The 21,111-nt window shown below is 58.1% G+C and overlaps 2 protein-coding genes across 2 annotated transcripts in view; both read left to right on the forward strand.

Moving 5' to 3' along the window:
* The first annotated feature begins 978 nt into the window (after positions 1-978).
* On the forward strand, positions 979-16,696 carry ADAMTS10 (ADAM metallopeptidase with thrombospondin type 1 motif, 10). The gene is made up of 24 exons (XM_012641356.1): positions 979-1,098; positions 1,356-1,702; positions 2,072-2,228; positions 3,553-3,770; positions 5,440-5,523; positions 5,611-5,756; positions 6,154-6,197; positions 6,341-6,446; positions 6,540-6,686; positions 6,795-6,936; positions 10,175-10,282; positions 10,723-10,868; positions 10,973-11,036; positions 11,945-12,047; positions 12,333-12,466; positions 12,571-12,694; positions 13,091-13,171; positions 13,254-13,417; positions 13,522-13,648; positions 13,743-13,872; positions 14,357-14,561; positions 14,759-14,935; positions 15,017-15,176; positions 16,587-16,696. The coding sequence occupies exons 1-24, from the start codon at positions 1,011-1,013 to the stop codon at positions 16,694-16,696; spliced, it is 3,312 nt and encodes a 1,103-aa protein (XP_012496810.1). The 5' UTR covers positions 979-1,010.
* A 2,170-nt stretch (positions 16,697-18,866) lies between these two features.
* MYO1F (myosin IF) overlaps positions 18,867-21,111 on the forward strand; it is a 41,806-nt gene continuing 39,561 nt past the window's right edge. Inside the window, exon 1 of the mRNA XM_012641225.1 lies at positions 18,867-18,967. Within this exon, the coding sequence (XP_012496679.1) occupies positions 18,965-18,967 (3 nt within the window). The 5' untranslated portion in view covers positions 18,867-18,964. The remainder of the gene's footprint in view (positions 18,968-21,111) is intronic.

A 21,111-nucleotide genomic window follows, 5' to 3' on the forward strand; every position in this document is an offset into this window, starting at 1 on the left:
GTGGTTTCCAGCCCCGCCGGTGGGGTGAGTGGCACTACCCATGGCAGAGGACCCAAGGACAGGGCTGAGGACGGTGGGTGGGAATGTGGAACTCTGGGGGACCCAAGCACTGGCTGTGGCTTTAATCTGCCTGGAAAATTCACACTGACCGCCCCAGCCTTCCACTGTGTCCCATGCCAGCCTCCCCTTGCCCGGCCCCTGCACCTGCCCCGCCTGGGTCCCTGCCATGCCACGCCCCACGCCAAGCCTGTGCCTTTGCTGCTCCCCTGCCCGGTGCACCTTCTTCCGCCTCTTCACATGATCATCTTCTCATCCCTCCAACCTCTGCTTCCCAGTCTCCCCATTAATGCCTCCTAAGAACATGTCACCATCTGGACCATTCTCCATTGACCTGTCTGTCATCTGTGGCTCCCAGGAGACTGAGCCCTACAGGGCCAGGGCGGTGGTGGCGGTGGCAGTGGTGGTGGTGGGGTATGGAGGGTGACTGTCCCTGTCATGCACAGCCGCCGTCCCCCTGGAGCTCATCAGCAGTCCTTCCCCAATGAATGAGTCCGAGGGTTCACCGCTTTCTAGCCATGTGACCCTGGGCAGACTCTTATCACCCCAAGTCTGTGCATGGTGCCAGTGGAACTCTCAGAGATATTTTGGAAATAGAATGCAATGGTGTGAAAACTTTGGGGCCAGTAGCTGGCACCTAGGAGGTGCTCATGGTGGCATCCCGGTCCCTGCCTGTCCTCATCTGGGAGTGCAGGGAGCACTGGATGGGGAGATGGGGAGAGGGGTTCTGCTGAGAGAGAAAATGCGTTTGGAATTTGGGGGAGGGGTGCCTTGGCCGGCCTCGGGGCCTTGGCACTGGTTATGCTGGGCAGTGGGACCAGGCCACCGCCTCTGACCTGGCTCTCCCCTCCCAAGACCCCAGTGATGCTGCCCAGGCTGTGAACAGGGGAGGTGGCACCGTGGGGGCTGCCGGCAGCCGGGGCTGGGGAGAGACATGTGGACACGTGGCCTCTATGGCTCCCGCCTGCCAGATCCTCCGCTGGGCCCTTGCCCTGGGGCTGGGCCTCACGTTCGAGGTCGCGCATGCTTTCCGGTCTCAAGGTAAGAGCGGTCTGGGGGTGGCAGTGGGGGAGGAAAAAGAAGTTGAAGAGGCCAGTCTGGCTCCAACAGAAAGAGGGGTTAATGGGTGGGGAAGGGGTTCGTGGGAGGAAGGCCCTGGGGTCATTTAGACTGGAGGCTTGCAGCCAGTGACTTGGATTCGGGGGTCAGTGAGGTCAGCATCACCTGCGCCAGCAGCCAGGATGCAGAGGTCAGCCGAAAGCAGGACCCACCCAGTCCTCTCTGACCTTCACCCACAGATGAGTTCCTGTCCAGTCTGGAGAGCTATGAGATCGCCTTCCCCACCCGTGTGGACCACAACGGGGCACTGCTGGCCTTCTCGCCACCTCCTCCCCGGAGGCAGCGCCGGGGCACGGGGGCCACAGCCGAGTCCCGCCTCTTCTACAAGGTGGCCGCACCCAGCACCCACTTCCTGCTGAACCTGACCCGCAACTCCCGTCTACTGGCAGGGCACGTCTCTGTGGAGTACTGGACACGGGAGGGCCTGGCCTGGCAGAGGGCCGCCCGGCCCCACTGCCTCTATGCCGGCCACCTGCAGGGCCAGGCTGGCAGCTCCCATGTGGCCATCAGCACCTGTGGAGGCCTGGTGAGCTGAGAATTCTGGAAACAAGGGGAAATTCCCACAAGTTTGGAAGTTAAGAAAATCCCTTCTAAACAGAAGTCAGAGAAAGACTCATAGTGGGACATTTTTTTTAAAAAAGTATTTTGAGCTAATCAGGACTTTGGGGATGCAGCTAAAGCAGTACTTAGAGGAAAATGTATAGCCTTAGGTAAGGCTGAAAATTAATGAGCCGAACAGCCATCTCAAGACATTAGAAAAGGAATAGCAAAATAAACCCAACAAGATAGATTAGATAGGTAGATAGGAATGAAATCGTAAAGACAGAGAGAGAATTCTGGGGTCCTGGGATTCAGAACCTGATCTGAGCTTTCTGTCCCACTCCTCAAAACCCAGCATGGTCTGATTGTGGCAGACGAGGAGGAGTACCTGATTGAGCCCCTGCAAGGTGGGCCCAAGGGTCCCCGGGGCCCAGAGGAAAGTGGCCCCCACGTGGTGTACAAGCGTTCCTCTCTGCGTCACCCCCACCTGGACACAGCCTGTGGAGTGAGAGGTACATCTGTCTTTCTGGGAATGAGCAGAGGGGATGTACAACATCATTCCCTTGAGGCAGAGGCAGACAGGTAAGCAGTGGGGTGGTTGTATCAGATACTCGAGCAGTTGTACAGTCAAAAGGTCAGATTTACAACCAGACTGGTAGGAGGACAGTTTCACACTCAGACATTTAGGGAATGGGAGAGTAGGAAAGTTATGCAGCAATAAAATATTTGCCAGCAACGTCATACAGTGAGAAAAACAGATCAATGTTGGGTGGAAAAGCAGAACAGTGAGACATTGAATGGGTTGTACAACCAGATAGTCTCTGAGTAGGACACTCTGGTAGACATACAACCACAGTTGGTTGTGCAAGCAGAAAAGGCAAGTGATGTCACAGTTGGGTGGTCCGTGGGACAGTCTGGTTGTAGTACAGTCAGGCACTTAGGCAGTGCATTGATTGGAAAGTTGGTTGCTTGGAAGGACCACAAGTTGGACAAGCACACAGTTCAGACAGTGAGACAGGCTGCTCCACGCCAATACCTCAGGCAGCGGAATTGTCAGGGGGTCATGTGATCATGCTGATTGTAATGGCACAGTTGTTCAACCAATCAGCATGGCAGCGGTACAGTTCTGCAAGTGTTCAGTTGGACATTTGGGCGTTGAGGCAGTGCGGTTGCTGAACAGGTGAGCATTCAGGCAGCAGGACAGACGGTAGGGCCGGGTGCAGTGGCTCACGCCTGTTATCCTAACACTCTGGGAGGCCGAGGCAGGAGGATCTCTTGAGCTCAGGAGTTCAAGACCAGCCTGAGCAAGAGTGAGACCCCATCTCTACTAAAAATAGAAAAATTAGCCAGACATAGTGGCGTGCACCTATAGTCCCAGCTACTCGGGAGGCTGAGGCAGGAGAATCGCTTGAGCCCAGGAGTTGGAGGTTTCAGTGAGCTATGATGGCGCCACTGCACTCTAGCCAAGGCAACAGAGTGAGACTCTGTCTCAAAAAAAAAAAAAAAAAAAAGACAGTGGGGAAGTCAGTCTCTTATTCAACCCAACTATGTGACAGTGGGACAATCACTGTAGACCCAAATATTCAGATAGGGAGACATTGTAGAACCAGACGTGGTACTGCCAGGACGCCCGATAGCAAAAGAATGAGGTATTTGGCAGCCTGTCGGGCAGATGGAGCATCCAACAGGTAGTTGGACAACAAGAGCAGGCAGCAGAATGGCCGGAAATCGTCCAGCTGCTGAGTAGAGAGTCAGGGTTTGTACAGGACAGTTGTCAGGCAGCTGTGCACCCCACTAGCAGGGCAGGGCTCAGTTGCTCTCTCCTGGGTTCCCCAGACGAGAAACCATGGAAAGGGCGGCCATGGTGGCTGCGCACCCTGAAGCCACCGCCTGCCAGGCCCCTGGGAAATGAAACAGAGCGCGGTCAGCCAGGCCTGAAGCGATCGGTGAGCCGAGAGCGCTACGTGGAGACCCTGGTGGTGGCTGACAAGATGATGGTGGCCTACCACGGGCGCCGCGACGTGGAGCAGTACGTGCTGGCCATCATGAACATTGTAAGTGCCTCCCCCTCCCTGGGCATGGAGCCCTAAGGACCTGGGGCCAACCTCAAGATGGCAAAAAGGGGTATCGCCATCCCACCCCCAATCCCTGACCTGGGGACAGGTGAGGAAGGAGGGTTTCACATGGCAATGAATGAGGAAAGGTAGCACAGCACAATGGCTGGGAGCAGAGGTACCCTGGAACGGAGGTAACCTGCCTGGCCTTAAGTCCCAGCTCTGCCACTTTTTAGCTGAGTGTGCTTGAGTGACTTACTTTACCTCTCTTCCTTGGCTTACCCATCTGCAAAATGGGGGTAATAATGCCATCTACTTCATAAGGTACCTACCTCGTAAGGCTAAGGTGGATTTGGTGCATTGATAAAGTGCTTGGAACAGTGTGCTTAGCACACAGTAGGTGCCATGTAAGTGTTTACTGTGTATAAAAATAAATACAGGGCAGGCACGGTGGCTCCTGCCTGTACTCCCAGCACTTTGGGAGGCCAAGGTAGGAGGATGGCTTGAGGCCAGGAGTTTGAGACCAGCCTGGGCAACATAGCAAGACCCCATCTCTACAAAAATAGAAAAAGTTAGCCATGTGTCGTGGTGTACACCTGTAGTCCCAGCTACTTGGGAGGCTGAGGCAGGAGAATCGCTTGAGCCCAGGAATTTGAGGTTGCTGTGAGCTATGATGACGCCACTGCACTCCAACCTGGGGGACAGAATGAGACCTTGTCTCAAAAACAAACACTCAGCTTGCAGATATTCATTGAGGTTATCCGTACATACACAGGCACACATCGGTATGCATGCAGAGTTCTGCACAAGCAACCACTTATAAACTCATACAGGCTGACCTCCGTGACCCACCCTCAGATATACTCACTTCCCATTCTAGATCTCAATCAAGACTTGTCTCAGCCTCAGCTTCCCCCTCTGTAAAATGGGGTTATAATGGTATCTACCTCAGAGGGAAGCCAAGCAGGGCACTGGGCACATAGTTAAGGGCTTGATGAATAGTCTTCTTCTTTCACCGAAGCAAAAGGGAAGACAAAATGTTTAGCACACAGACAGACGGCCCAAGATATTGACATGATGTCATCTCTGATACCATTATGTTCTGCCGAGCCCGGCCTCCCTCCCTTGGGCTTTCAAAGTTTCCTAAATTGCTGGGGGTTTCCAGATAGGACAATGATAGCCCAGGGCTCCAAGATCCCCGCTCATCATCTGTGCCCACTCAAACCCTGAGACACTTCCTGTTTCCCTCTGACCACTGTCTCCAGAGCCTCCTGCCCCCACGGTCCCACCTTCCTGTGGTGATGCTCAAATTGGTACCTTCATACAGCCATAGGGCAAAGACACTCGAGGCAGTCAGGGGTAAGCAGGGATTGGAGTATGAGTAGAGAGACAAGCTGAGCCCCAGGGAATCAGAAAGAAATGTGCTAATACACAACCCAGACTTGGGTCCCACTTATGACACCTAACCTCTCTGTGCTCAATTTCCTTGTCTATGAAATGGGGATGAAAATAGCATCTACTCATGAACAGATAAATACAGCAGGTGTAGCCTAGGACCCGGCACATACTAGGTACTTAGTTAAAACAAGCTGTTGTCATTGTTTTGCTTCTTTGTTTTCTACTCTGGGCTCCTCTTAAGACTCGGTCTCTCTTGTTTCTTGGAGGTCAGGTTGCCAAACTTTTCCAGGACTCAAGTCTGGGCAACACCGTTAACATCCTCGTAACTCGCCTTATCCTGCTCACAGAGGACCAGGTGTGGGGGTCGGGGGGCCCCTCCCTTCCCCTCCACGCCATGTCCAGGGTGGTGGGCGCTCATGCACGTCACTCTGTCCACCCCCAGCCCACTCTGGAGATCACGCACCACGCCGGGAAGTCCCTGGACAGCTTCTGTAAGTGGCAGAAATCCATCGTGAACTACAGTGGCCACGGCAATGCCATTCCGGAGAACGGCATGGCCAACCATGACACAGCGGTGCTCATCACGCGGTGAGGGGCAGGGAGGGGCTCCAGGACTTGGGCAGAGGGAACAAGTGGTCCAGGGGACTGTCTCAGTCCAAGCAGAGATCACTTCTGCGGGGGGACTAGGAGAGGGGGTAAGCTTTAGCCACCCCTGGGGGAGCCAGGGATGGAGAGAGCCTGCTTGGGAATGAGAGGAGGGAGGTGGTGGACTCATTCACTCCTCCCCTTCATTCATTCAGTCATTCAGTCATTCCTGTACCCCCAGCATGCACAAGATCAGCCGATTGGCTCCATCTGGGGGCACAGTGTGAGCAAGAGGCAGGTGATGCCCCCAGGCAGGGCGCAGCCCCCAGCGCTGGGCATGGTGGCATCAGCCGGGCTTCAGGAGGCAGCCCAGAACCCTCACCTTTGTCTCCTTTTGCAGTTACGACATCTGCATCTACAAGAACAAGCCCTGCGGCACATTAGGTACCTGAGCCCCGTAGGTTTCAGGCACCTATGAGCGGTGAAGGCAGTGGGCTGGGGTGACCCTGGCCCTGGGGTGACATAAGACCTGGCAGGGTGGATGGGGCCGGCCAGCACAGCCCCACCCCACGCACCCGTTTTCCCAGGCCTGGCCCCGGTGGGCGGGATGTGTGAGCGAGAGAGGAGCTGCAGCATCAACGAGGACATTGGCCTGGCCACGGCGTTCACCATTGCCCACGAGATTGGGCACACGTGAGGACGGGGGACACAGGAGGGGGAGAACGGGAGGAGCTGGGCGGGTCCCCCCCTCCCGGCGCCCGGCAGAGCCAACACCCCTCTCCCCAGATTCGGCATGAACCACGACGGGGTGGGGAACAGCTGCGGGGCCCGTGGCCAGGACCCAGCCAAGCTCATGGCCGCCCACATCACCATGAAGACCAACCCGTTCGTGTGGTCATCGTGCAGCCGCGACTACATCACCAGCTTTCTAGAGTGAGGACGCACTTGCCTGTCCTGCCTCGAGGGTCGCGCTCACGCGGCAGGGGCGGGGAGGCTCTGGAAATCAGGGACTCCCCCCCATCCGGCTTTCTCTCCTCGTAGCTCAGGCCTGGGACTCTGCCTGAACAACCGGCCCCCCAGACAGGACTTCGTGTACCCAACCGTGGCACCCGGCCAAGCTTACGACGCGGACGAGCAGTGCCGCTTCCAGCATGGAGTCAAATCGCGTCAGTGTAAATACGGGGTAGAGAGAGCCTTCCTGCTTTCCTTCCTGGGAGGGGACGGGGCCGCAGGGGGGCCGGGAACTCCACCAAGACACCCACCCGCCTGGGCAGTCGAGGGTATGGGAAAGCCGGGCGGGAGGGTAAAATGAGCCCCTCTGGGGACCGGGGAGGACAGAGGTGCATGGGCTGTACAGTGTCCCAAGCTTGGGGACAAGAATGGGACCTCCTCCTTCTCCAGATTGAAGGCCTGGGCTGGGGGGGGGGAGGCCACCTTCTGTCTGGCACATCAGCAAGACCAAAGTCCCAAGAACTGTCACTGGGCAGTTTTTAACTAAACATCCAGACTTCGTGAAAAATAATAGTTCGTTCCCTGGGGCTGGTCATCTTCCTCACTTGACAAAGAACTGGACAGAACCTTCCAGGCACTCCCTGTCTTCGTTCCCCACATCCCCCACTGACTGGTCCACGAGCTCTCCTGGCCCCAGTTCACGGCTGGGTGGGCTGTGAGCTTCCTGACTCCGCCTCATTCTTTCCCAAGACTCAGACTTCCTAAGCCCCACCTGTGCATAGGGACGTGAGCAGCGAGGGTTGGTGGGGTCCCCCCTCCAGCTCCCCTACAAGCACTGAAGACCTGCTGGCTTCCGGCTTCAGCCACCAGGGCTCAGCCAGGGTCTGCCCCTCCTCTGCCCACATACGCTCAATTCTCTAAGCACACCCTACACAGCCTAGGGGCCCAGGGCCCAGGCCCAACTCTCCACACCCCCACAACTCGGAAGGCTCTGAGTTTGCATGGCCACGTGCAAGCTGTTGCCATGTCAGATGCAGAGCTGCCAACATGCCCTTGCTTCATTCCACTGCAAGACAAGGAACCAAACCCTGAAATGATTTATGTTTCATTGATTTTCCACTCTTGCCCCCTGGCCCCCACCACCACCACCCTAACTTAGCCGGTAACCACCCTCTCATGAACTCCTAAAGAATTCTGAAGCCACCCCTGAGCATGTTCTGTGTCCCAGTTATCCTACCAACGACGACGATGTCAGCCACTCACTGAATGCTCAGTACATGCTAAGCATGTGATATGTTATCATCTCATCTAAACTCCCAGCAATCCTGCTAGCCCCAAGTTACAGATGAAGGGAATGAGGTACAGGGAGAGGGACTTGCCCAAGGCCACAGTGTGACAATATGGCAGAGCTGGGATTTTAATCTGCGTCTCTATACAACTGAATTTTATAGGGGGTGGGGGGGAGGAGAGCAGCTGGCAGAATATTAAGCGTGGGCTATCACTGGCTATATATTGAATTGAGCCTGCCTTTTGTTTTTTTTTTTTGTTGTTTTTTTGTTTTTTGAGACAGAGTCTCACTCTTTTGCCTGGGCTAGAGTGCCGTGGCGTCAGCCTAACTCACAGCAACCTCAAACTCCTGGGCTCAAGCGATCCTCCTGCCTCAGCCTCCCAAGTAGCTGGGACTACAGGCACGTGCCACCATGCCCGGCTAATTTTTTCTATATATTTTTAGTTGTCCAGATTAATTTCTTTCTAATTTTTAGTAGAGACGGGGTCTTGCTCTTGCTTAGGCTGGTCTCGAACTCCTGAGCTCAAACAATCTGCCCGCCTCGGCTTCCCAGAGTGCTAGGATTACAGGCGTGAGCCACCGCGCCCGGCCTGCCTTTTATTTTTTGAAGGAACATCTTTCTGGCCCTCCTTGCAAAGGGAGGAATTATTCACTACTTGTAAACTGTTAATATATGCAAAGATCTCAGTCTAGTGCCTGGTCCGGGTATAGCTGTGGTCATTGTTACCCTGCAACAGGGCATACCTCACAGCTATTTATGCAGGCAAGGCAGGCATTAGGCTGCCTATCTTGTAGATGAGGAAACTGAGGCCCAAAGAAGGGAAATGTGTTGCAAGTCAGTGGTAGAGTTGAGGTATCCCAGAGTAGCCTAGGACTCATTTGCATATACCACAGCGCCTCCATGTGGGAAGGAGGTCAAAAAGCAAGGCTCAGATCTGTTAAAGAGGTGTCAGAAGTGGGATTGGGGCTGGATTGATGTGATATTTTTAGAAATGGCCAGGAGGACACAAGCCAAGTGAAGCCAGAAAAGCAGGCTGAGTTTATAGCTGAGAAGTGTCCTCTGCGGGACAGAAGGCAGGGACTCTATGCAGGAGGTTGGAGGGAGTATGTTTGAGGACAACTCTTCAGACTCTCACGTGTGCAGGTATCTCTCAGGGGCTGACTCGGGAAGGGTCCCTTCCTATGGCCATGGATGCATCCAATCCCAAATCATCAAAGCTTAGAAGGATTCTGTGTGAAGAGGGGTTTGTGCCTGATTGTAAGAATGAGACGGAAGAATCTCTGCTTCTCAGGTGGTTGGTCAGGGTGGACGCCAAGAGAATCCACAATTTGGCCACCTTGAACCCAGTGGGGCTTCTCCAGGGATTTTCACCTGGACCTAAAGAGTCAGAATGAGTCCCTGGGACTGGTCCAGCTTCCTGCTGTGGACAAGGCCTTGGCCAGCCTTAGCAGAAGTTGGGCAGGAAGAGAATCGGGCTGACTTTTCACTGGGGGAAACAGAGAAACATCCCACACAGACCCAGCCTGGTGGGGTCCCCTCCCTTTTCAGCTTAAAAGTGTGGGGGGCTCCTCCAGTTGAGGTGGGAGACTAAAGAGAACCACCAGATGGAAAACATACTAGAGATGGGGCCCTTGACCTGAGTCACCAACCAGGCCTGATTTCTCAAAACCTCCACTCTCCCCTGGGCTGCTTTGCCGCTTCCAAAAAAAAAAAAAAGCCGGAATCCCTCCTATGCATTCCTCAGCAGGCCCCAAATTTCCTTCTAGAAACTCTGAAGTCGTCAGAAGCTGAACTGCAGAGTTCCTCAGAGCACAAACCCTGCATCAAAGATCCAGGGTTAGACTCCAGGCTGCCCCTGAGTAGCTGCGTGACCTCTAGCGAGTGACCTTACCTGCCCGAAGCTTGGTTTTCTCGCGGTGGGATGGGAATAGTCATGCCTACAGGAGTTTGTGGCCTACTTAGGTGGTCCATAAATGCAGCTCATTGGCAGAGGATAAGGCCCAGGCCATGACCAGCAAGGGAATCCAAGACGACTTGTTGAGACCCAGGAAAAGGAGCGCTTTTGGGGGCCGCCCCAGCTCCGGGCCTGCAGTGAGCGGGGCGCCTGGGTCCTCCCGAGCCGGGCGGGCTGCCCCAGGGAGGAGGGAGGGGGCGAGCCTGAGCGGGCGCCTCGGCCCGCAGGAGGTCTGCAGCGAGCTGTGGTGTCTGAGCAAGAGCAACCGGTGCATCACCAACAGCATCCCGGCCGCCGAGGGCACGCTGTGCCAGACGCACACCATCGACAAGGGGGTGAGCGTCGCCGGGGGACCCCCAGCCAGGCCCCGCCCCCTGCCCTTGGGCCACCCTCCTCGAGCCCAGCCGCTTCTCGCGCAGGCCTTGCCCAGCCCGTCTGGTCTCTCTCGGCTCTGGCCACGCCCATCGCCCTAGGCCCCGCCCCTGACCAGAGGCCACGCCCCCGTCTCAAGCCACGCCCTGCGCGCTTGTCCTGGTACCATCCTCACCCCACCCCCACACACACACAGCGCTGTTCCTGACACTAAAGTTAGGCCACGCCTCTAGCTTGAGCGGTGTCCGGCTCCCTAGCTGCTACCCCCTTCCTCGTCTTCGGACCCCGCCTTTGTCCAGGGGCTGAGACCCCTGTCTGGGGCGTGGAGCGGGGGGAAGGGGACACGGAGCCCACGCGTGTCCGCGGAGCCGGACCCACTCCTCTCCATCTATTCCCCCCCCAGTGGTGCTACAAGCGGGTGTGTGTCCCCTTCGGGTCGCGGCCAGAGGGCGTGGACGGAGCCTGGGGCCCGTGGACCCCGTGGGGCGACTGCAGCCGGACGTGCGGCGGCGGCGTGTCCTCTTCCAGCCGTCACTGCGACAGCCCCAGGTCAGCCCCCTCCCGGGAGAGCGGCGCGACCTCCTCACCTCCCCCACGTCCCTATCCCCACCTCCCCCTGCCTCATATCTGTCCTGACGCCCACCCCTTTCCAGGCCAACCATCGGGGGCAAGTACTGTCTGGGCGAGAGAAGGCGACACCGCTCCTGCAACACCGACGTGAGTTCCCCCAAGACCCCTCTTGGTGGGCGGAGGAAAAACGCATCTTAAAAAGCTAGCAAAGTGCTTGGCGCCTGCCACCTCCTGGGAAGCCCGCAGCGGCCACCCCCCTCTTCCCTGCCCTCCCTGCCCCACCTGTTCCTGGACACCCCACCGTGCACCTCCCCAGAGATGTGGCTCTTTCCAACTCTCTTCTCCTCCTCTCCAGACCCCTCCAGGAGATGAATCCCCCACCTCGAAATCATTGCTTGGCCTTTACAACACCCTGTGATCCAGTTGGTCCCCTCCCTTCACAGGCCAAGTCCCCCACCCCAAGCCAGAGCCCTGCTCTCTGTCACCCTCCAAAGCTGTAGCTGGGCTTCCTCTCGCCAAACCCAGTGGTGCATTTCTGTCCTCTTTTGCTCATGCCCTCATCTGACCTGGGACCACCTACCATCACCTTTCTGAAACCCCTGCCTTGCCTGTCTCCCCGTTACAGCCTCTCTTGGGCTTCTCTGCTGCTCCTTCCTTAAATGTTGGGGTTCCCCATGGCAGGGCCCTGGGTGTAATAGACACCCAGGTAAATACCCAATAAGCAAGAGGCTCACTGGAGGAGAGAGGTTCAGAGACTAGGGAGAACTCGCGGTGGGCAGTGGCTTTCCCAGCTCCCCTCCTGGGGGAGGGAGCTCGTATCCCCATAGTCTGAAACCAGAAACCTAGGTGTCATCCCCAGCATGCGCCCAAACCTTGAATGCATCACCCAGACGCCCTTCAATGCCTTGGCCAAGACCATTCTCACCTGGTCTATCACAGCCTCCTCCCTGGCCTCCCTGCCTCCAACCCATCCAGCTCTGAGCACCACTTCTCTGCCCTAACTCCATGCCCCACACACACCTGGCATCCCTCCCTCTCCCCTCTCGTGCCACCAGGACTGTCCCCCGGGCTCCCAGGACTTCAGGGAAATGCAGTGCTCTGAATTTGACAGCGTCCCTTTCCGTGGAAAATTCTACACGTGGAAGACGTACCGGGGAGGTGAGTGGGGCACTCTGGAGGCCGTGGGCGGTGTCCGGCTTCGGGTGCATAGATATAGCATCATGGGATCTATCCGGAACCCTGTCCTCACCCAGAGAGCCAGCGTGCCCGGGACATGGCTCCACAGGGCCTCGCCGGGACGCTGGGAGCCCCCTACTCCCTCTGCCTGAGCTGCCCATCTCTTGGGTCTGGGGTCTGTCCTGTTTGGCCTCACATCCCCCCAGGGAGTGAGCAGAGGGTCCCAGGGTGGTCTGGCCCACGGAGTGACGGAGCTGTGCCCCCCAGGGGGCGTGAAGGCCTGCTCGCTCACGTGCCTAGCGGAGGGCTTCAACTTCTACACGGAGAGGGCAGCCGCCGTGGTAGACGGGACGCCCTGCCGCCCAGACACGGTGGACATCTGCGTGAGCGGCGAGTGCAAGGTGGATTCCCGGGGAGGTGGAGAGCGGATCGGGGAGGGGGGTCAGGGAATGGGAGGGCCACCTTGCTCACCCCCACCCCCACCCCCACTGCCCTCTCCACACAGCACGTGGGCTGTGACCGCGTCCTGGGCTCCGACCTGCGGGAGGACAAATGCCGAGTGTGCGGAGGTGACGGCAGCGCCTGCGAAACCATCGAGGGAGTCTTCAGTGCAGCGTCACCCGGGGCCGGTGAGAGCCGCTGAGCTTCCCTCCCACACCCCCCGCAGGGCTGACCCCACCGCATTAGCAAAGATCAGTAACTCCTCAGAGCCCAGGGTCCCTGTGGGGTGGCAGGGACCCCAAGAAGTCCTGGAGGCACAAACATGAATGCCCCAGATCTGGGTCAGGAGGAGCCCTGGAGACTGGCTTGGGCTCTGGTGCCTAAACCTTGGCAGTTAGAGTGTCATCTGTCAAATGGGGACGCTGGCACATCTATGTCACAGGGGTGGGGAGGGACGCAGTGGGATGTCCCCCTGTGCACTTAGCGCAGTAATGGTTAGCTGTTATTGTTGCAGCCGGGGACAGGGGAGACAGGCGGATGTGGGGGACGTGCCGAGTGGGTGACAACTGAGTTCCGTTGTCCAGGGTACGAGGACGTCGTCTGGATCCCCAAAGGCTCCGTCCACATTTTCATCCAAGACCTGAACCTGTCCCTCAGTCACCTGGGTGAGCAGATGGGGGAATGAGGGGCGAGGGGAGGGAGAGTCAGTGCGTCTGGAGTTCTGACCCCTGTACTGTCCTCCCCCAGCCCTGAAGGGGGACCAGGAGTCCCTGCTGCTGGAGGGGCTACCTGGGACCCCCCAGCCCCACCGCCTGCCCCTAGCCGGGACCACCTTTCAACTGCGACAGGGGCCGGACCAGACCCAAAGCCTGGAAGCCCTGGGACCCATTAATGCCTCTCTGATCGTCATGGTAACAACGAGGCTGGGCCCAGGGGTGGCGAGGTACATCCTTTGGGGATGGAGGCTCCATGTGACCCTGCCGCTGGCTGTCACCTTCCTCCCCCACACGACCAGGTGCTGGCCCGGACCGAGCTGCCTGCCCTCCGCTACCGATTCAACGCGCCCATCGCCCGCGATGCTCTGCCCCCCTACTCCTGGCACTACGCGCCCTGGACCAAGTGCTCTGCCCAGTGTGCGGGGGGTGAGGCCGGGCTGGGGCATGGGGCACTGGGCACCCGGGCTGAGGTTCTCTGGGCCGGGCAGGGCTAAGCGGGCCTCTCGCCGCCCTCCCCCAGGTAGCCAGGTGCAGGCAGTGGAGTGCCGCAATCAGCTGGACAGCTCGGCCGTGGCCCCCCACCATTGCAGTGCCCACAGCAAGTTGCCCAAGAGGCAGCGCGCCTGCAACACGGAGCCTTGCCCGCCAGAGTGAGTACCCGCCAGGGGGCAGCATTGCTCAGGGTGGGATGAGAGTGCTCCCTGGGGTCAGGGTGAGTGCTCCAGGGCTGGGGAGCCGGTGGATTGCAGGGGGCGGGGAGCGGGGACGCCCGAGTGCTGGGGCGATATTGCTATAGGACTGATGGGAGTTGGGGTAAAACTGCTCCCCAAGGTACAGGTCAAGTTTGGATGGTTCTGGAGTCAAAATGATGTTGCTCCCTAGTCAAGCTAATTGTCCAGGGATTTGTCTCTCCTTAGGGTGATGCACCTCCCTGCCCTCAGTCTGGGTGCAGGGTCAAGATGCTCCAAGTATGAATTGAGGGGTGCTCCCTGCTTAGAGCAAGAGCCGCCCAAACCACTGACAGTTCTCATAGGATGCTGGTTGTTGGGAAGGTGGGGGTAGCCTACTAACCTCAGCTCCGGGTGGGACCCCCTACCTGCATCCTCAATCTCAGACCCCTGGCACCCCCCACAGCTGGGTTGTAGGGAACTGGTCCCGCTGCAGCCGCAGCTGTGACGCGGGCGTGCGCAGCCGCTCGGTCGTGTGCCAGCGCCGCGTGTCAGCCGCCGAGGAGAAGGCGCTGGACGACAGTGCGTGTCCGCAGCCGCGCCCGCCGGTGCTGGAGGCCTGCCAGGGCCCCGCCTGCCCTCCTGAGTGGGCGGCCCTCGACTGGTCTGAGGTCAGCCGTCCCTTTCCTTCCATCTCACGGACAGCCCACGCCACGCACGGAGAGGCGCAGGGGCTGGGATGGCCCTGTCGGGTGCCCACCGACGCGCCTCTCCTGCAGTGTGGATATTAGCTGACCCTCCTCCTTCCCTCCCACTGAGGCGGCACCCTGCCCACCCACTAAGCATGAAACGCCCCCTCCAACTGCAGTGCACCCCCAGCTGCGGGCCGGGCCTCCGCCACCGCGTGGTCCTCTGCAAGAGCGCAGACCACCGCGCCACGCTGCCCCCGGCTCACTGCCCGCCTGCAGCCAAGCCACCGGCCACCATGCGCTGCAACTTGCGCCGCTGCCCGCCGGCGCGCTGGGTGGCAGGCGAGTGGGGCGAGGTAGGCGGGCAGGCCCTGGGGGGCGAGGGCGGGGACCTGGGCCGGGGCAGGGGACGGCGGCTCAGCGGCGCCTCTCCGCAGTGCTCCGCGCCCTGCGGCGTCGGGCAGCAGCAGCGCTCCGTGCGCTGCACCAGCCACACCGGGCAGCCGTCGCAAGAATGCACGGAGGCCCTGCGGCCGCCCGCCACGCAGCAGTGTGACGCCAAGTGCGACAGCGCGCCCCCCGGGGACAGCCCCGAAGGTATGTGGGCGCCAGGCCGGGGCGCACCGGGAGGGCCCTTGGCCTGGCCAGAGGAAGCCATCAGAGGGCGTGGGGGTCCTTACTGTTAGTCCTAGAGCTTCTCGAACCTCTGAAATGCCTTGCTCTGTCTCCACCTGTAGCATTATTTGCCTAATATTTTTTCTTTTTTTTTTTTTTTTGAGACAGAGTCTCACTTTGTTGCCCGGGCTAGAGTGAGTGCCGTGGCGTCAGCATAGCTCACAGCAACCTCAAACTCCTGGGCTCAAGCGATCCTACTGCCTCAGCCTCCCAAGTAGCTGGGACTACAGGCACGCGCCACCATGCCCGGCTAATTTTTTCTATATATTTTTAGTTGTCCAATTAATTTCTTTCTATTTTTTAGTAGAGACGGGGTCTCGCTCTTGCTCAGGCTGGTCTAGAACTCCTGACCTTGAGCGATCCTCCCGCCTCGGCCTCCCAGAGTGCTGGGATTACAGGCGTGAGCCACCGTGCCTGGCCCTAATATTTTTTCTTTAAATCAGAGTTTCTCAACCTCAGGTGCTATTGATATTTTGGTCCAGACGTTTCTTTGGGGATGGGAGGAGGCTGCCCTGTGCTTGGTAGGATGTTTGGCAGCACCAGTGGTGCCAATAGCAGCCTTCCCCCAGTTGTGACAACCAACAGTGTCCCCAGACATTGCCCAATGCCCCTGGGCATCAAAATTACCATCCCCTGAGCACCACTGTTTAAATACACCCTTTTTTTTTTTTTTTTGTATCTATGTACATTTATTTTCTACAAAGAGCAGTAGATTCCTTACTCTGGGTACTGGATCCAAACTATCCGGTTCATCTTCCAACTCTGTGCCTCAACTTCCTTATCTTCCAAGGGGGAGGGAATAATATATTCATGTGATGGGAGAGGGCCCATTGGGGGGTGGAATTAAATAATCCACGTGAGGCCGGGCACAGTGGTTCACGCCTGTGAGCCAAGTGCTTTGGGAGGCCGAGGGAGGAGGATCACTTGAGCCCAGGTGTTCAAGGCTGCAGTGAGAGCTGTGATCATGCCACTGCCCTTCAGCCTGGGCGACAGAGCGAGACCCCGTCTCTAAAAAGAGAAAACAACTGGGGCTTTATAGCCCCAAACGAATGTTCTCTCCCGGGTGGTATCAAAAGGATCTGTGGAACAGGAATACTTTTCTCGGTAATAATGAGTCCACGTTGGTCCAGACGCTGCACTTTGTAAATCCTCCAAATAGCCTTATGGCATAGATACTGTCATAAGCCCCCTTTGACAGATGGGGAAACTGAGGCACGGAGAGGCAGTCGCCGGCTAGGAGGCAGTGTGCAGGTAGCAGCGGGCGCGCCCTTACGAGGAGGGCGGCGCACACTTGATTTTCCCTGTTCTCCTGTCCCCTCACCCCCCCACCAGAGTGCAAGGATGTGAACAAGGTCGCCTACTGTCCCCTGGTGCTGAAATTCCAGTTCTGCAGCCGAGCCTACTTCCGCCAGATGTGCTGCAAAACTTGCCAGGGCCACTAGGGGGAGCGCGCGGCACCCGGAGCCACAGCCGGGCGCTGGCTAGGGGGGATGGGGGGAATGGGGGGGGGGTCCCCGCTCCTCCCCTCCCCCAGCCCTGCCGCTGGCTAGAGGGGGCCCCAGGGGGGCGGGAGCTGGAAGTGAAAGATGAGATGGAGCCGGAAGTTATTTATTGGGAACCCCTGCAGGGCTCCTGGCTGGGGAAGGGGAGGGGCTGGTTACCCCAAGGGTCCCTCTTCAGCCTCTCCCCATCCACATAGTGAGACCCCCCCTCCAGGGTGGATCTGGGGAGGGGACAACTGTTGACCCCAGGGCCCTTTGCACCCACCCTTAGGGAGTCCTGAACGCTCCCCACCCCACCCCTGGATGGGATTATGTACTGTGAAGAGTGGGGGTGGGGCAGGGGCCTGCCAGTGCCCTGCCCCCCAGCACTGCCCTAACTGCCCCCACTCTGAGCAGAGGGGGGTCTATGTCTGCTATGGGGGAGGGGAATTAGCACCACCTCCCTGACACCCTCCCCCTCTAGTCCAGGGGGAAGATCCACCCCACCTTCCGCCCTGCCTGCCCCAGGGAGACCCCAACATCCAAGCCACCCCCTCATGGTGCTACAGACCCTGCCCTGGGGCCCACACACTCCTGCCAGGAAGCCCTCCATCAATAAAGTTCTGTCTTGTGTAGATTTCCACGTGTAGGTGTGTGTGTGTGTGTGTGTGTGTCACCATGTCAGCGTCTGGCAGCCCCCATCCAGGCTTGGAAGGGGGGAGGGGCCACAGCCCCTCATGGGTCACGCCCAGCAGCCAGAAGGGGGCTTTTTAACAATGTAGGCAAGAGCCCAGGGATCTTAGAACAAAAGCACAGCTTTTGAAGGAGGTTCTCGAAAGCCACATGTCTGGCACCTGCTGTGCTGGCCACCACAGTCTTTAGGTCACTCCGCACGCTCCAGCCACACCAGCCTCTTCCCTGAAGTTCCTAGGTGGCCCTAACTCTTCCCATCTCCGGGCGTTTGCATGAGTGATTTGCTGGGCCAGGTGTACCCACCCTGCCCCTTTTCACCTGGTGGACTCCAACCTTTCAGTGTCAGCACACAAACGTCGCCTCCTCCCAGAAGCCTCCCCTGATTAGCCCCTGCAAAGTGGGGTCCTTCTGCCTATTTAGTCACTTAGTGCCTGGAGACGTTGCTGAACTTTGCAGGCACCAAGCCCGTCAATTCAGCAAACTCGCTCAGGAGGTTCCAGGAGAGACGGGCTCCTGCCCTCCCAGCTGTGGCCACTGCCAGACGCGGTGTCTAGGCGACCTCTGGGAGGAGGGTGTGTGCGCGCCGCCCGGTCCTCAGGCCTGGACCACAGATACATCTGAACAGTTTCCCGCCACGCTCTGCCAGGGTCGGGTTCTGTCTCAGCCACCTCCTCGCCAGGTGGCGTGGGCAGGTGACAACCTCTTGGGAATGTCATTTCCTCCAATGTCAAGCAGAGACTCATACATGGTCTGCTGCTGCCCCAAAGATCAGGACACGGAATGGGCACTGCTGGGAGGGCCGGAGTTCCCGTTTTACAAAGAGAAAGCGGAGTGGCCGAGTCAGACAGGAAGCAGCAGAACTTCGGGTTGTTAAATGCAGATCTGACATCCAAAGCCAGGGACCCGAAAGGTGCACCCGGCTCCTGGTACCCTCCACCCCCCCTGACACGAGCACTCACGGTCGCGCTTGGATCTCGGGGGTCACTGCGGAGCCAGGACCAGCGGAGAGGCGGCTCTGGAAGAGGGAGTTTGGCCGGGGCTGCCTGTGGGAGACACATCTGAAGTGATGTTTCCCTTCCCTGGTTTTGAAAACCGGGCGGCCCACGTGCTTCCTGGGATGGCCCTCAAAAGAGACGGTCAGCCCTGCAGCTGACCCGAATGCTCTTGGCTGTGGTCCTTGTCCCCAAGGAGATGGAGAAGGGGCTTTCTGGGGTCTGGGAGTGGCTACTGTCCATCTTTGACCTCTCCCCTCAGGCTGAGCGCCCCAAAAAGCCAGCTCCCCAAGCCCTGCCAGGGCTCTCTCCCCGCCCCCTCCCTGCCCCCAAGGCCAGCTTCCCTCCCCCATGGGGCGCGGCCCCTCCCGCCAAAGGAAGTGAGAGAGGGGCTGTTGTAAGAGGAACTAGAGCGGGAGTCGGGCTAAGGAGCAGGAGTACCGCCATGCCCGAGCCGCCCCCAAGAGCCCCCTGAAGCGGCACCCCTGTCACGACCCATTCGCGTGCACCCGGCACCCCAGGAGCTCCGACCCCAACTCTCAGCATGGTAAGTCCTTCAAGGGTGGGCTCTGGACGCGCAAGGGCGCAGTGCACCAGCCAGGTGGAGGTGTCCTGAAAGCCACCATCGGAAAGCAGGGCAAAGGAGAGGTGCGTGGAGGACCGCTTGGGGGTCCCTCAGGGCAGCTCACGTACCCCCGGCGTCCCTTACCAGGGGCCAAGCTCCCATTCTGATGGCAGAAAGGATGCCAGGGTGGTGATGGTGACCAAAGACGGAGCAGTGACTAGAAGATACACGGTGGCCCCGGCAGAATCACAGAATCTGCAGAGATGGGGACTTACCCCTTTGCTGGGGCTCAGGGGCGGTGAGGGACTCATCCCCCTGTGTGGCCTTGGGCAAGTCACTTCCCCTCTCTGGGCCTCAGTTCCGACAGACAGCGTATTTGGAAGTCAGTCTAGGTGTGGAAGTGGTTCTTCGGGGGGCTTGGTGTCGGCGCATTCGGAGGGTCTGTGGGTTCAGCCTCTCCGAGTCCGCAGCTGAGAGAGGAAACTGTGTCTGACAGGCAGCAGGGGTGAAGTGACAGCCAGCCTGTGCGGGTGATGGGGGTCTGGCTGTAGCAATCACAGAGGCGGGAGATGGGGAGGCTCAGCGCCATCCCTGGTTGTCATCCATGCGGGGATGGCAGCGGAGAATACCAAAGCCAGAGACGTCGATGCCTGTGGAGGGTGAGGTCTGCCGGTGACAAGATCGGGGAGATCGTCGTGATCCGGCGTCTAGACGCTGCAGTATCAGAGCACGCACAGGGAGAGGCAGCCGGGCTGTCGCTAAAGCTCAGCCCGCAGCTTCGTGCATCCACAGACCACTTCAGCTTTCATTTCTCGTCACTCTGTCAAGGAGGATGAGGGCGTGTGACTGGGCCAGGGACAGTTGCAGGGTTCTGGGCAGTTGCAGGGGACAGCTAACCGGGGCAGAGGCAGGGAGGTGGCGCGAGAGGCAGAGGTCACGTCAGTCCAAGAGATAACGTCTCCCTCTTGCAGAAAACCAACGATAAATAGCGGATCCCCGGCCAAGGACCCCTCTGGGTGATTCGCAACCAACCCGGCTGCAGCTCTGACGTGGGGCGGGAACACTTCCAAGCCAAGCCAGGGAGGCTCAGGAGTTCAAACGGGCAGATTTTGATCAAAAGAACACAGGAAGAGATTTGCTACTTTAAAGAAAAGCAACCCCTCCCTAAGGAAGCCGTGTAAATGCTTAGTCAACAGTCTACTCGGCAGCTCCGCTCTGGGAGGGAATAAATGCGTTGAAGAGGCCGGTGGGAGAGGAAAAGGGTGAAGCCCACCTGTGAGGCCAGGACTTCTGTCTGGGGCTGCTGGAATCTTCCTGGAGGGGTGTGGAGGATGCCAGGAAGACTGTCGAAGGATTCAATGAAACGACGTTTGTAACCTCCTTTACAGAGCACGTAACATGCACCCGATACGTGACAGCTGCCATTACCAAGGACGCGCATGCATTGCTGCATTGAGTGACTGGGACGGGTGGAGGTGACATTCTTGGTTATTGCGCAGAGGTTGCTGTGGGTGGTTGTGTGTTGGGTTGTTGGTGTCACTGGTTGTGATGGTGGTTGTTGTCGTTGGTTGTTGGGCGTTGGTGGTAGTGGTGGATGTCTTTGGTGACAGCTGATAGTTAACACTGGTCATTGGTGGTAGGCTGTTTTCAACTGGAAATATGGGGGATACTTGGTGACCAACAGGCGGAATGATGGCAGTCAGTGGTTGCTGTTATCTGGAGTTGGGTGGTGTTGATTTCATTTGTTGTTGGTAGTTAATTCTTGGTAACAATTAATCGATTAATTAATCACCAATTAAAACCAATTAATTAATCACCAATCAGTGATGGTGGTAGCAATTCAGTGTTGGGTTTTTGAACAGGCTACGGCTGATGAATACTGCCTCATGGGGTTGCTTGTAGTAGACAGTTGTGTGTAGTTGTTGATGGCTAGTTTTGAGGTTTTGGGGGGGGGGTTTTTCGAGACAGGGTCTTGTTATATCACCTGGGCTGGAGCACAGTGGTGGGATCATAGCTCACCGTAACCTCAAACTCCTGGGGTCAAGCGATCCCACCTCAGCCTCCCAAGTAGCTGGGACTACAGGCATGCGTCACCACGTCCAACTAATTTTTCCATTTTTAGTAGA

The sequence above is a fragment of the Propithecus coquereli genome, unplaced genomic scaffold (assembly GCF_000956105.1).
Source record: "Propithecus coquereli isolate 6110/MARCELLA unplaced genomic scaffold, Pcoq_1.0 Scaffold164, whole genome shotgun sequence".
Taxonomy (NCBI): Eukaryota; Metazoa; Chordata; class Mammalia; order Primates; family Indriidae; genus Propithecus; species Propithecus coquereli.